This window comes from Calypte anna, chromosome 3, assembly GCF_003957555.1.
Source record: "Calypte anna isolate BGI_N300 chromosome 3, bCalAnn1_v1.p, whole genome shotgun sequence".
NCBI lineage: Eukaryota > Metazoa > Chordata > Aves > Apodiformes > Trochilidae > Calypte > Calypte anna.
Genome location: NC_044246.1, coordinates 107,902,492 through 107,916,596, shown reverse-complemented (window position 1 = coordinate 107,916,596; position 14,105 = coordinate 107,902,492). Strand labels below are relative to the sequence as shown.

Below are 14,105 nucleotides of genomic sequence, written 5' to 3'. Positions count from 1 at the left end.
AGAGGAAGGCTCAGCAGCCTCCCCCCAGGTGCCAGGCATGGGGTTAAACACTACACAGACACCCTCACTGCTGAGACACATCCTCAAAAATGCACTTAAATACAGGAGGTTTGGCAGTGCCTTCAAACCACATCACCACCCCAGAAACAAAGAAATCCTCACCTGTAATGTGCCACAGTCCACTGAATTTAATCTAAAAATCCAGTTAAGGGGCTCAGAAAAAATTTCTGTGACTGGAGCAAAATCTGTGTTTAGGTATGTCCATGAAAATCACCCAGTTTCACCATGAAGTTGCCATGTAGAGGATCTGTTCTATCTGTAGCTTGTTCCAATGTCATAGAGTCAGAACCATAGAAAGTGTTGAGTTGGAAGGGACCCATCAGGATCATCCAGCCCAACTCCTCTCCTTGTGCAGGGCACCCCCAGGATCACACCATGTGCCTGAGAGCATCATCCAAATGCTGCCTGAACTCAGGCAGGATTGGTGCTGTGACCACTGCCCTGAGGAGCTGTTCCACTGCTCAACTGCAGTCACAGCTGAATCTTACTGGAATTCATCCATGGCTCTTGCTATCCTTTCCTTCACTAACTTAAAGGACTGGATGATCTTTCAAGGTCCCTTCCAACCCCTCACACTCTGTGATTCTGTGTGACTTCTGATTCATTTTTCTCTTTAAAATCACTAATGCTATGTAGCCAAGTCACCACCTAGTGTTCTTTTGGTGAGGTTGAGCTACTCACATATTTGACCTTGCAACCATTTCAAGCGTTTTTTTCACACATTTGGCAGCTTCTCAAGGCACCTTTAGCAGTGTTTCCACATCCCAGCAAAAGCACAGGTTTCCAAAATTATATGCTCTCTTCAGCTACCTCAGAGGAGGTTGGAGAGAGGAGGGAAACAACCTCTTCTCCTTGGTGGCATGTGACAGGAGCAGAGGAAAGGGATGCAAGCTGCACCAGGGGAGGTTTAGGCTGAATATTGGGAAATATTTTTTCACTGGAAGGGTTGTCAAACATTGGAATTGTCTGCCCAGAGCAGTGGTGGTGCCCAGCATCCCTGCAGGTATTTAAATAGTGTGTGGGCCTGGTCCTTAGGGACATGGTTTAGTGGTGATCTTACAGTGCTGTTCAAAGGTTGGACTGCATGAATTTAAGATCTCTTCCAACCAAAGGCATTTTGTGATTTGGTGATGATCAGACTACTCTGCAGTGTTAAGTAGTGACAAAGTGGCACAGCCTTGCAGTGTGATTAAGTTTAAAAAGGCCTCAGAGTCCTGCCAGAAGACACGCTGCAGTTCCACAGGAGTAGTTCAGTATCATATTTCTGTGCTTTCTTCACTTAGATGTGATCTCCCAGGGAAAAAAAAAAAGCAGACCAACCCCAGACAATGCATATTTTGCATCTTTATTTTGTATAGAATGATCCAAATAATAGTGCATGTGCTCTGGTGAATAAAAAGCTCGTTGGAAGGCTGAGTCCAAAGAGTTGTTCTGATTGGAGTTAAATCCAGCTGGAGACCAGTTACAAGTGGTGTGCCCCAGGGCTGGGTACACTCCTCTTGAACATCTTTGTCAATGATTTGGATGAGGGAACAGAGAGTACCCTCAGCAAATTTGCAGGTGACACCCAGCTGGGTGGGAGTATTGATGTGCCTGAGGGTAAGGAGGCTCTGCAGAGGGATCCAGACAGGTTTGATGGATGGGCTGAGGCCAGCTGCTTGGGTTTCAATAAGGCCAAATATTGGGTCCTGCACTTTGGCCACAACAACCCCCAGCAGTGCTACAGGTTTGGGGAGAAGTGTCAGCAGAGAGGGACCTGGGGGTGCTGATTGACAGCTGGTTGAACATGAGCCAGCAGTGTGTACAGGGGGCCAAGAAGGACAACTCCATCCTGGACTGCATAAAAACCAGTGTGTCCAGCAAGAGCTGGGAAGTGATCTGCCCCTGTGCTCTGCTTTAGTGAGGCTGCAGCTCGGGTACTGTGTGCAGTCTGGGGCATGAAGGACACGGAGGTGCTGGAGAGGGTGCAGAGAAGGGAAAGCAGGCTGGTTGTGGGTCTGGAGAACAGGTCTTGTGTGGAGAGGCTGAGGGAGCTGGGGCTGTTCAGATTGAAGAGGAGGCTGAGGGGAGAGCTTATTGCTCTCTGTAACTACCTGAAAGGAGGTGGTAGTGAGATGCTGACTTCTCTCTGGTGACCAGTGAAAGGACAAGGGGAACAGGAGTGAAGCTCCAGCAAGGGAGGTGGATACACCAGGTTAGGTATTAGGAAAAACCTCTCCACAGTGGTGAGGCATTGGAACAGGCTGCCCAGGGAGGTGGTGGGGGCACCATCCCTGGAGGTGTTCAAAAGGCAGGAAGGTGAAGAATTCTGGTGGATGGTTTAGTGGTCGGGTGGTAGGTTGGACTCCATGCGAGATCTTCTCCAACCCTGATGTGTGACTCTAACCCTTGACACTGGCAGGCGTTGCATTCAGACCAGTGTCACACCCGCCAGGTCACAGGAGCCCTCCCTCTGATTGTACCCCTGACCCCTGGGAGTGAGGCCAGCCCGGGACAGACACCCTGCCTGAACCACCGGGCACCCGAGCTCCGTGGGACACCCCACACTGCCACACACGTGCGCGGCCACCTCGGACCGGACACGTCACACGCTGCGTGACCCCAGCAGTGAATCCCCGCCTCCTCCTCCTTCTCCTCTTCCTCCTCCTCTCCCCCTCTGCCACCGCCGCTGAGGTGACGTTTCGCGCCGCCGCGGGAACAGCCCCCGCCTCGTTGCCTCCTGGGAGCTGTAGTCCCCCCGCAGGTACCGCCTGCTGGGTCATAGAGCTCAGGCGTGTCCGGATAGAGCGCCGCTGCACCCCCGCTTCTCCTTTCCAGCCGGGCAGTGCGGGGCTGGGCGGGGAGGCGGGGTTGGAGCCGCGCTCTGGCTGTGCCCAGGGGGGAGTGCGCGGCAGCCGAGGCCGCGGGCAGCGCTTCACCGGAGTCGGCCTGAGCCGGCGGGCGGGTGAGGCTGCTGTGCGGGGCTGGGCGGAGAAGGGGCAGGAGGGCGGCTGGGGGAGGTGGGGAATAGCGGTGCGGGCGGGCCCGCGCAGGGCAGGGCGGGTCGGGTCGGTGGTGCGGGGATGTGATGGCGCTGGGGAAGCGGCGCGGGCGGGTGGGTTTGGGCGCGCTCTTCCCCGCACTCCTTCTGCCATGTCCGCCCGGTGCCCATCTGCTGGAGGATCTCCCTCCAACAGCGGCTCCTCGGCACCCCGCTGGCGGCCCGGAGAGGCTGGGGACAGGCGACGTGCTTCCCCCAGCATCCCCGCAGGGCTGCGGCTGTAGCGTGACACCTGCCCCGGGGGGGTGCTCGATCTGTGCGGGGCCGGGGAGGATGCGAGGAGGCGGGAGGATGGAGGGGTCCCGGGGTTGTTCTGCTGCCTGTCTGGGGGCTGCCCGGCGGTGAGGAGGCGGTGGGTGGGAGCCTGGGGGGGTCAGGGTCAGGGGGTGGCCGGAGTGCCGTGGGCAGGCGGTGTTTGTTGCTATGGTTTCCTACAGGGAAATAGTGTGAGACTGACACTTCTTGTACCACAGGAAGCGCTCCAGATGGCCCTGGAGGCCCTCAGCTTGTGAGCACGGTGTCACCTCCCTTCCATGAGTGAGTACAGCCCGGCACTGTGCCTGTGGGACAGGGTGGTGATGAACCAACAGTTCACAGGCAGCTGTCAGTCAGACAAGAGGCCATGGGCTTAAGCTGTGCCAGGGGAGGTTTAGGTTGGATATTAGGGATAAATTCTTTCCAGAGAGGGTGATCAGGCATTGGAATGGGCTGCCCAGGGAGGGGGTGGATTCTCCATCCCTGGAGGTTTTTAAGGTGAGACTGATGTGGCACTCAGTGCCATGGTCTGGGAACCACAGTGGTAGTGGATCAAGGGTTGGACTTGATGATCCCAGAGCTCCTTTCCAACGTGGATGGTTCTGTGATTCCTTACTGCCAGGTTGCCCTGCAAAAGGCTTCATGAGGTTGAGTTGAGAGGAGGAACAGGGAGATGGTGGAGAACTTGGTTTGAGTGCTCTCATACCAGGAGGCACACGTGTCTAATTAGCTTAATTGGTGCTTACAAATGATGAAATTCATGGAGTCCCTTCTCCTCTTCAAGGTAACCTGCTTCAGTGCTTAGCTATCACTTAGAATTTTTCCTTAAAGCTGACCTAAATCTCCTTTGTTGAAACTAAGCTGATTATTACTTTGCACTATCCAGAGTACACCTGGAGAACTATATTCTGTTGTCATCTCTTGATGATAATATTCTCTTGTCATCAGAACAGTGGGTGTATGCAAGTTGGCACTCAAAATCTTGTCCAAAGAGAGTGAACCCACTTCTCATGTTTCTCTGAGCACTGTTAAGTGTTTCCTTCATCCTTGGACTGTTGGACTCTTAAACTTAGAACTAGGCACAGCACTGCAGTGGAGATGCAGTTAGCTCTGAAGAAGTGGGGTAATTGTCTCTCTCCTTTGTGTGTGACATTCATCTCATTAATCTTAAAAACATTCCAGAATGGTACTGACTTATTTGGCAACATTTTCATGTAACTGCTCCACTCACTATAAGCCAGATCCCTTTTTGCTTTAGTGCTACTCAGAATTATTTCTGAGGAGCTATCCTTTTATTATTACTATAATTTTTATTTATGTATCTATTTTACAAAGTACATTATTTTGCACTTGTTATCTTGAAAAGTTATCTTGATCATCATGACATAACTTTCTAATTTTAAAGTCTGAAATTCACTCTTCCAATGCACTTCCTCCAAGTTTGAGGTCATCTACAAATAATTAAATAAAATACCAAGTAGTGCCAGGCCCTGAGCATTGAGGTAAACCCCTCCAGTTTGACAGTTTGACTTTACTATTTTAATGTTTCCTATGAAAGCTGCAGTTCAATCTGAGTTTTGCAGCTTCTCCAAATCTTATGGAGAATCTTAAACTTGGAAACCATCCATTCCTTTCATTTGGCTTCTGTGCACAGAGTAGGAATTGCACACAGCTCAGAAACTGGAAATATGTGTAAATCCCTGACGTTCCTGAAGGTTTGTTACCTTGCAAATGGCTTCTGTGTGTCCCAGACACCCAATTACAGGTTACAGGGAATGGTGATTGCTGGCAGTTTCCTATTTTCCTTCCTGGAGCTGTTTTACTGTGTAGAGAGAACTGAAAAGGCTTCTGTTGAGACAGCAGGTAAATCATGTAACCAATATTTCAAAAATAGTGGAATGAAGGTTTCCTGTGGTTTTACTTCCTTTCCATAAAAGAGTTAATTTCTACTTTGAAGGACACTTGTAAAATAAGTATTCCTACAGCAATATACAAATTACAAAAACATCCCCAGAATGACTGCAGATATTAAAAAATCAATTTAAAACTTATGTATATTTTTGTATGGATATTCAGATACATGAAAATACTCACCTGCAGGCATAGTCAGCTGTGTCTTACTTCCATTCCTTGTACCCAGCACACAGTATTGATCTACAGGGTGGTTTACAGACTTTCACAAAAAGGTGCTGAATCATTTAGGGAAGAAAAAAAAAATCACTACAATAGAGGATGTTGGAGGCTGTGAGTCTTTCATATGCTGTCATAGCACAGCTCCTGCCTGATGTAGATGGGTCTGTCTCCCTCCTGTGTTCTAAGTTCTTTTAAATTATTTTCTCATTCATTTGCTCAGAAAAATTTGCTTTGATCCCAACTTTCTTCAAGGTTGCATTTGATTTTTTAGAGAGCTGTCTGGAATAGGCATACAAATGCATTGTTCTCACCACCTCAATACAGAATCAGATTTATAGATAAAAAAATCCCCTAAAAGTATAATCATGCATTAATGTGTTATCTGATCACAGATCAGGTCCATAGAGCTGAGAGTGAGAGGTGATGTTCTGAAAACTGTAGATACTGAAGTAATTAAAAAATACACTGAGAAGCAGCAGCCTGTCAGGATGAAAGGGATGGGTTTGGGGATGAAAATGCAGCAGACTAAGCCTAACTAAACAGCAAAGTTTCTTTCTCTTAAGAAACAGGACATCATGAACAAAGAAACCTAGGGTTGGGGATCAAGCCTAGAGAAACATTATGTTTAAATTGACTTCACTGGGAGGAAGAGTCCAGCAGTGGCAGGGTCACAAGCTAAATAATAATACAGGTCTTGTCCTCTATCCTCTGCAATAACTTTTTTTCCTTTTTGTTCTGATTTCTTCAGATGCCTCCCATAAAAAATCATGGAGCTAGGAAAGGCAAAGCTGCTGCGAACTGGCCTTAATGCCTTGTACCAAGCAATTCACCCCGTGCATGGGATTGCCTGGACAGATGGGAAGCAGGTGATCCTGACTGCTTTATACTATCATAGTGGAGAACCAAAATTTGGTGACTCCAGTGTTGTTGGGCAGTTTGAACACGTCCATGGACTCTACTGGGGCCCGTGTCCCCCCGACGCCCCCGCCCTGCTCGCCGTCCAGCACAAGAAGCACATCACCATCTGGCAGCTCTGCTTCAGTGACACAGAAAGAAACAAGCTCTTAGTGTCTCAGATCTGTGACATCAGTGAGCCCTTTCCTGTGCTCCCCCAGGGCTGCGTGTGGCATCCGAAGAAGGAGATCTTGGCAGTCCTGACCACACGGGATGCTTCTGTCCTACACTCTGTTCACCTCAACAACTCCAGGATCAAAGCAGACATTAAGGGCAGTGGTCTCATCCACTGTGCTTGTTGGACAAAGGAAGGCAATCGTTTGGTGGTGGCAGTAGGCAGTGCCCTTCATTCTTACATTTGGGATGATGCTCAGAAAACCCTGAATCCTTGTTCTTTTTGCCCAGTCTTTGATGTGGGGGGCTACATCTGTGCTGTGGAAGCCACCCTGGATTTCCAAGTTGCTGTTGCCACCGAGCTCCCTCTAGACAAGATCTGTGGCTTGAATGCTGGTGTTGCATTTGAAGTTCCAGCAAGCATTGAAACAGAGTCCTTGCCCTCACAGTCCAGCCTAGGTGGTGAGGAAGAGTATTCCATGGATGGGGGGAAGAAGAACCTGGACTCTGAGAAGCTCATGTCTGTTACATCTCCTGTGGATCTAACACACATCCTTGCTAGCAAGCAGGGTGCTGATATCAGTTCTCTTCTTCATCTGAGGCCCAAGGACTACCTAACGGGAAGTGGCCAAGATTCCTCACATCTCATCTTGGTGACTTTTGAAAGAAAGGTTACCTCTACCAAAAAAGTTAGCATCCCAGGCATTCTGGTTCCTGATATAATGGCATATGACCCCAAAACTCAAACTGTAGCAGTTGCCTCCAATACTTGCAATGTTATTTTAGTCTATTCGCTGACTTCATCCAATTTACCCAATATTCAACAAATTCAGCTGGAGAAAAACGAGAAACCAAAGGGTTTGTGCTTCTTGACCACTAAATTGTTACTGATCCTGGTTGGAAAACAAAAGTTTACTGACCCTGCATTTCTTCCCTCTTCAAGATCAGACAAATACATGATAAGATTGATGATTAAGGAATTAACATTTGAAGTGGAGCCTTCAGCATCTGCATCTGATAACGGGACCTCAAATTTAAACCTTTCCAAAATACTTCACGACCTCTCCCCAGATGTTCACTCTCTCAACCGTGGACTCTTGATACCAGATAGTGCTACCATTCAGTCCCCTCCAAGCAGAAGGAAGCTCATTGAAGAAATAAAGAGTCCTGCTTATGAGCAGAACTTCTTTTTGAACGTGAGTGACCTCAAAGATAGAAAGATTTCCCTGGATTCTTCTCCCACTGTTGAGTCTCTGGGTGCAGAATCAGTCAGTCGGACTCTGCCACTGTCTGCCACATCACTGGACTGTTCCAATAAGCCAACATCTCCAAAAAGACAGGTGGATGTAGCTTCCAAAATACCAAATTCTTACAAGAATAACCTGTTAAGTGAAAGGGAGGCAAATTACTTTTCAAAAAATGTAGAAAAACTGTCTGGTAACTTCACAGACTTACAGCATCGTCTGCATGAATTAACTGAGCTGCTGAAATCTAGCAAGAGAAGTTTTCCAGTGTACCCATCTTCCCAGGAACCCTCTTTTATTAACATCACCTGCCAGGTAATTTTAATACTGGAAATCTTAGTGATGGAATCTGTTTATTATGGATTTTCAAGCACAAACTCCTATCAGATTATGGAGTACTTGTTACATGTAAATTTGGTCTGTATAAATGATCTCACTGCATGCCTTGCTCTCCTAGGCAGCTTCTGGAGCTTTCTGTTGAGAAATGCAGATGAATGAAAATTTCCATGTATGGGAACTGATAGCAATTGCCCATCCTGTGAGGAGAGCTAAAATAGTGGAGACTGAAATGAAAAAAAGAAAAATGCTTTCGCTCAGAAATGGAAATGTTGCTAATTAGTATTAAAAGCACCATCTGAGAAGGAAAGAGACCCTTGGGACTCAACAGATGATTCCATTAACATACTTTAAAAATTGATTTAAAATCAAATTTCATGTGAAAGACTCTTTCCTTGGCTGAAAGGTTAAATGTCATACTAGAAAGTGTAAGTTACCTGGTTATGAAAACATGGCACAAACCTACTAGGTCTCTCCTAGAATTCAGAGTAACAAACCTCAGCCAATATTAACTCATGTAAATTGCCACATTCCTTTCAATAAGCTCTTATTTTTTAGCTTTATTATTGCTAAAATTATTACTCTCAACTTCTGTAGCATTGAACTCTTAGTTCTTAGGTTGTATTCCTTCACTCTCTTCACTGTTTCTCTGTGTAACCATTTAATAATTTTAATAACCAATTTTTCTAGATCTTTTGAATCTTAATTACTTATGGGGCATTACTCTGAAAAGTGAAAGTTTCTCTCAGCAGATCTGGTGCCTCGTTTATCTGAGGTGTTTGTTCAAAAGCCTACTTTAATTTGAGGTAGCACAACTTTTTGTTAGATTTCTATATTCAGCTCTGGTTTTACAGTTTGAAACCACATTGGGTATTACATTGACTTGTGTGTTTCAAGAGCTGGATTGGCTGCACTTGTGTGGGGATTCTTCAGAAATTTAAGTAATGCTACAATTTTACCTGCAGATTTTGATCACTGGTGGCAGGAAAAGTATTTGACTTTTGAATTGCCAGTGGACTGGAAGGTTTGGCAGAAAAATCTGTGGTTTTAACTTCAGTCAGAATAGGTTTGATTCAGAAATGTTTAACAGGCAAAGAGGGATCCTCACTGCTTGTGTTGGGACCTGGTGGTTTCTCTACTGCCCAAGTTGTTAACTGTATTTTGAAAAATGTTGAGAAAACCCAAAATGTCCCAGATAAGCTGTGTCTTGAGAGAGCAGAGTTCAGTGGTGCTGGGGGCAAAGAGCATGTGTACATCTCCTTGTGAATGAATGGGCCTGTCCAGAGCATGGAAAAGGAGTCAGAATTTGCCATGTTTTTTTCTTGGCTCAGAGATGTTATCAGGGCTTTCCTGGGGAGCAGGGTAGTTGTGTACATTTTATCCTACACAAAAGCAGTTTGTAGTTCTGGTAACAATGGATCTTGTGCCAATTTAAAAAATGCATTGCTCTGCCTTGTAGGGGATATTGTTTGAAGATTTTTTTTTTTGTATTTTAATTCTTGGGATTGTGATGGTGAGAGGTGAGACAGGCAAGTCCTTCTAATTTCTTAGTCCATGCCTCATCCCAGACATTTGTGGGCAGGAATTCTCACCTCTTCTGAATTTGTGGATAGAGTGAAGGGAATATGTTAAACCTGAGGCTTTATCAGACTCCCAGCAAAATGCCCCTCACAGGTGGAGGGCAGGAGGAGGGTCAGCTCTTGGTTTCTTCAGCAGCAGTGTATTTCTCTCCTGTTGTTCTGGCATGTGCTGAATTCTGTCCATTACTTGCTATCAGTCTCAGATCATCTCTTTAGAGCTGAGACATGAAAGCATAAATCTGGCAGATGGGCCTGAACGAATGTAGCATTTGACTTTCTGTAAATGATGCAGTTGCAGGCATGTCTGTCATCCTGTTTTCATGAGTGCCATTTTGACATCTCTGCTGAAATGCACATCATGGTATCTAATGATTCTTTCTTGAATTTACAGAAGCAGCTTTGCAGCAGTGATGCAGATGAAAGGAGAGCTGTCATCCTTTGTGGTGGTAAACTCCGTCTAAATGTAGTCCAGCAGATATTCAGTCTCTCTCTTGTAGAAATGCAGCATGGTATGTTGGAATTATCCAGGAATATAATCACTTCATACACATCTGACATTCTCAGTGAGCAGTAGTGATGCTTATAGTCCCATCTGAAAAAAAAAAACAAACCTCAAAACATAACATAATATCAATAAAAGTTTGTTCATTTGTTCTTCTCTGGGATTTTTATAGAGAAGAACCTTTACATTATTAAAAAAACCAACAAAAAACTAAGCAAACTTTTACATACTGATGCCCTCTTACCAAGTAGGTAGTTACACAGGAAGATTACTATCACCTAGCATTCTGGTTGTGTTTTCAACTACTGTAGAGAAGTCTGAGTAATGAGGAGGTTAGAGTTTGGAATAGAGTTTTCAGTATTTTAATCTGTAGTTCCAGGATCTGGTCTCCCTTAAGAAATCCTGTAGGTTTTTTATAAGCACCAAAGCAGCTCTATACATTTTAGCATTGCCTGTCAGTCCTGATTTTTCTGTGAAGAAAACTGCTCTTCTCATTGCTGTGGTTTTCTCTGTGTTACCCCTTTATCCCATGCACCTCCTGTGTGCCTGTGTGTCAAGTCTAAGTCTCTTTCATTTTTCAAAGGTAGAAAAACTACTTTTGGGATGTGGTCTCTCACTACTACAGATATTCTCTGTTCTATATTCCAGCTACTTGCCTGCTTTCCATGTCTGATGTCTCCTTGCAGATTACTGAGGACTTACCTCAAAGCCTTATGGTTGTTCTTCTTACTATTGTGCCAGTTTTATTTTTCTTTACGTAGCTGGAATATGTTTAGTATTCCAATACCTGGATAAAACTGTAGTTGGATGATTCCCTATAGCTATTCCATCTTGAAAAGGTTTGTACCACTATTTTACATCAGTTTAGTGGTTTTCCTGGTACTTTCCTGCACTGAAAGAAGCTGATGATTTTAATAATGCTGTGGCATAACCCCCAAAAATGTGATATATGTGTGATAACAGGAGGCAGTTTTGTAGATACTGATCTCTTTAATCTTTCAGACTTTAATTTTTAAGACTTCAGCAATTTCTCTTTCTGGCAAGAACTGTTTCCCCATTACCTGAGTTAGTTTTGACTTTTCACTTTTAGCTTAAAAAACGGGAAACTTAACTGAATTGGTTGCCCAGGAATGAGTAATTGCCACGCATATGATAAGCCTTACTAAAAAGAATTTTTAAATTCACCATGTTACAGCAGGTTTCTTTATTATTTCACAAATAGTAGTAGCCAAATGGGCAAAGTAGAAAAGGTATTTTAAAATTCCCTAGTTGTATTGATTTTGAACTTTGGTCCAAATGAGATGTTAAATCAAGGGATTAAAGGGTTGCTTTTGAGCTACAGTTTTCTCATGACCTTACTTGTGACACAAAGTTACATCATGTAAATTTACAAACAGCTGGAAGTGTTTTTCTGACTTCCCTCACCCCCCACAAGCTCTATTTTATTTCTTCATCAACCTAAAAGACACAAGGATGAACATTTCCTGGTTTACATGAATTGGGAGAAGCCAGTGTTTTTGATTCAGTAAACAATTTCCAGTTGTAAAAATAAAACTAATGAGGATGTGAAGTTACACAGCAAATGGACCATAAAGGTGTAGTTTGTGCACTATAACAGTATTTCTGCCTTTTATTTATTTGAACTAGTTAGTTTCAAATTAAATAATAGAAGCAGCTTCTAAATTTTTAATTATTATATTATCATTTAATTTAAACAAATTTCTGCTTTTTACAATACCTGTACAGTTTAAGCACTGTGAAGTAGCTTATGAACCCCTGATTAGAAGCAAGTCTGGATGCTTAATGAATTCTGTTCAGAATTTCATTCCTCCTCCTTCTTTGAAGGAGGAATTTATTGGTCCTGTCTCTCCTAGTAGCAAAATTGATCAGAAAAGCCCTTTTGCATAGTTGAGAACAAACCATCCTTTATTTTTGAGATGATACAACCTGCAGTTACTTCTTTTTTTTTTCCCCAGAAAAACCATCAACACAAAAGATTTAACTGGAAATTTAGGAGATATCTTTTATACCTTAAGCATAATTACCTTTTACATGTCTTCACAGGTACCTCTTGGATTGTTCTCACAGCAGACAGTGAGGGCTTTGTTCCTTTATCCTTTACACCTGCACAGGAGGTCGTGGTGAGGGATGGCAGTGCAAGAGGCTACAGTGCCCGCTCTTCCAAAACTTTGGACATCCTCAGCTCCACAGAAGGCTGCAGACCTGCTGCTTCTGAAAGTCTGGACATCACCAGTTCTCTGGAAGCCCCTGGGGACTGCTCCTCCAAGACTTTAGACAGCAGCAGTGCTTCAGCACAGCCCAGCAGTAACATATAGGTGCTGACAGTCATTTTTATAATGTCTGTCTTATGATGGGAGGCTCTTACTATGTAGGACTGCAAGTTCTAAGCAACAGTCTGTCTCAAATCTCTGTTGGATTTCCATAATTTTTTTTTTGCATATCACTGTGTTTATTTGACCCTTGGAAATGGTAACTTTTTTTTTTTAACTGGGCAGTTTTTTAAATATGCCTCTTGCAGTATAAACCAGGTCTTCTTATCAGTGGCTGAAAACAAGTGTTCTTGCAAGCTTCTGAGCTGAAGTTTACATCTTGGTCTTGAATATGCTGGTGGTTTTAGATGGTAGTAAACTTGCATAATAAAGAAATCCTTGAAGACACTGCATTGTCCCCTATTTCTACTCTTCTGTCAAAGACTGAAATAGATAGTGCATACACCATTATTTAGAAGTAGTGTCTGTGCAAGTGCATGTGATTTTGTGCTGGTGTTACTAAGGGTGTGAGCTACAATCTCCTCATGACTTCATACCCTTAGGTATATGGATTTTGTGAGAAACGAGATGAGACTTGAGCTTTCCAAAGTGGGGAAATCCAGCCCTTCCCCTGAGACCATTCCAATGTCTGACTGTCCTCAGAGGGAAAAATTTTCCTCTTGTGTTCAAACAGAATCTCCCAGGAGCAGCTTGTGCCCATTGCCCCTTTTCCATGTGACTCCTTGTCAAGAGGAAGTCTCCATCTTCTTTGCAGCCCCCTTTAAGTACTGGAACATTGTAATAAGGTCTCCCCTAAGCCTCTTCTCAAGGCTGAACAGACCCAGTTTTCTCAGCCCCAGTCTTCTGTGGTGGGTTGAGCCCAGATGGCAGCTGAGCCCTCACCCAGCCCCTCTCTCACTTGCCTGTGCAGGGAAGGGGAGAGAATTGGAAGTGCAAATCAAGAACAACTCATGGACTGAGATAAGGACAGTTTAAAGGGAAAGCAGCAGCTGTGTGTGCAAGTGTAGCCAAGTAAATTTATTCAGTACATCCCAGTGCAAGCAGATGGTCAGCATCTTGTGGGAAGACAAAGCTGCATCATATGTAAGTGTGTTGGGAAAAGGAGTGGCATGGCCCTGCATGTCCTCCCCTGTCTCACAGCTTCTACATCCCTCGGGTCAGCTGGGGTCAGCAGTCCCATCTCTATCTCCTCACAGCTCCTTGGGCACCTCCAGCCTACCCTCTGGTGAGGCAGAGCATGAAGAGGGGACAGTCCTGTCACCCTGTAAGCATTGCCCAGCAGCAGCCAAAACATCTCTGTGGTGTCAACACTGTCATGGGCAGGAATCTAAAGTGCCATATAGGCTGCTGTGGAGAAAAAGAATTCCATCCCAGCCAGACCCAGAACAAGTGACTTTAGTTACACCAGAATAACTAAACACCTGCTAGGCAATATTTCTAAACATTTCTTGTCTTCATATTTAATTTTTTTCCCTATTACCTCTGAAACAAGACTGTTACGTGAACAACATTTCCTTCAGTATGTCTCTTTTAGTTTGCATTCCCAATACATGCTGAACAGGCAGAAGGAAACTACAGTAACTCATCACCTTGAGA

The 14,105-nt window shown here is 44.6% G+C and overlaps 1 protein-coding gene across 2 annotated transcripts; it reads left to right on the top strand.

Moving 5' to 3' along the window:
• Nucleotides 1-2,721: 2,721 nt before the first annotated feature.
• Nucleotides 2,722-12,896, top strand: LOC103525774 (WD repeat and coiled-coil-containing protein). Of its 2 annotated transcripts, none has more exons than XM_030448712.1 (5): nucleotides 2,722-2,803; nucleotides 3,574-3,637; nucleotides 6,237-7,752; nucleotides 10,108-10,225; nucleotides 12,283-12,896. In XM_030448712.1, the coding sequence occupies exons 3-5, from the start codon at nucleotides 6,256-6,258 to the stop codon at nucleotides 12,552-12,554; spliced, it is 1,887 nt and encodes a 628-aa protein (XP_030304572.1). In that variant the 5' UTR covers nucleotides 2,722-2,803; nucleotides 3,574-3,637; nucleotides 6,237-6,255; the 3' UTR covers nucleotides 12,555-12,896. The 2 variants fall into 2 exon arrangements, with proteins under 2 accessions (XP_030304572.1, XP_030304571.1); XM_030448711.1 differs by having other exon boundaries at nucleotides 6,237-8,115.
• The last annotated feature ends 1,209 nt before the right edge of the window (nucleotides 12,897-14,105 follow it).

What these genes read in the sequence shown, in the direction of transcription:
- LOC103525774 (XM_030448711.1), top strand. Translation starts at nt 6,256, where the DNA reads ATGGAGCTAGGAAAGGCAAAGCTGCTGCGAACTGGCCTTAATGCCTTG. An exon ending in TTATTAACATCACCTGCCAG is followed by an intron (nt 8,116 to 10,107) that starts GTAATTTTAATA and finishes TTGAATTTACAG; the next exon opens with AAGCAGCTTTGCAGCAGTGA. An exon ending in TCTTGTAGAAATGCAGCATG is followed by an intron (nt 10,226 to 12,282) that starts GTATGTTGGAAT and finishes ATGTCTTCACAG; the next exon opens with GTACCTCTTGGATTGTTCTC.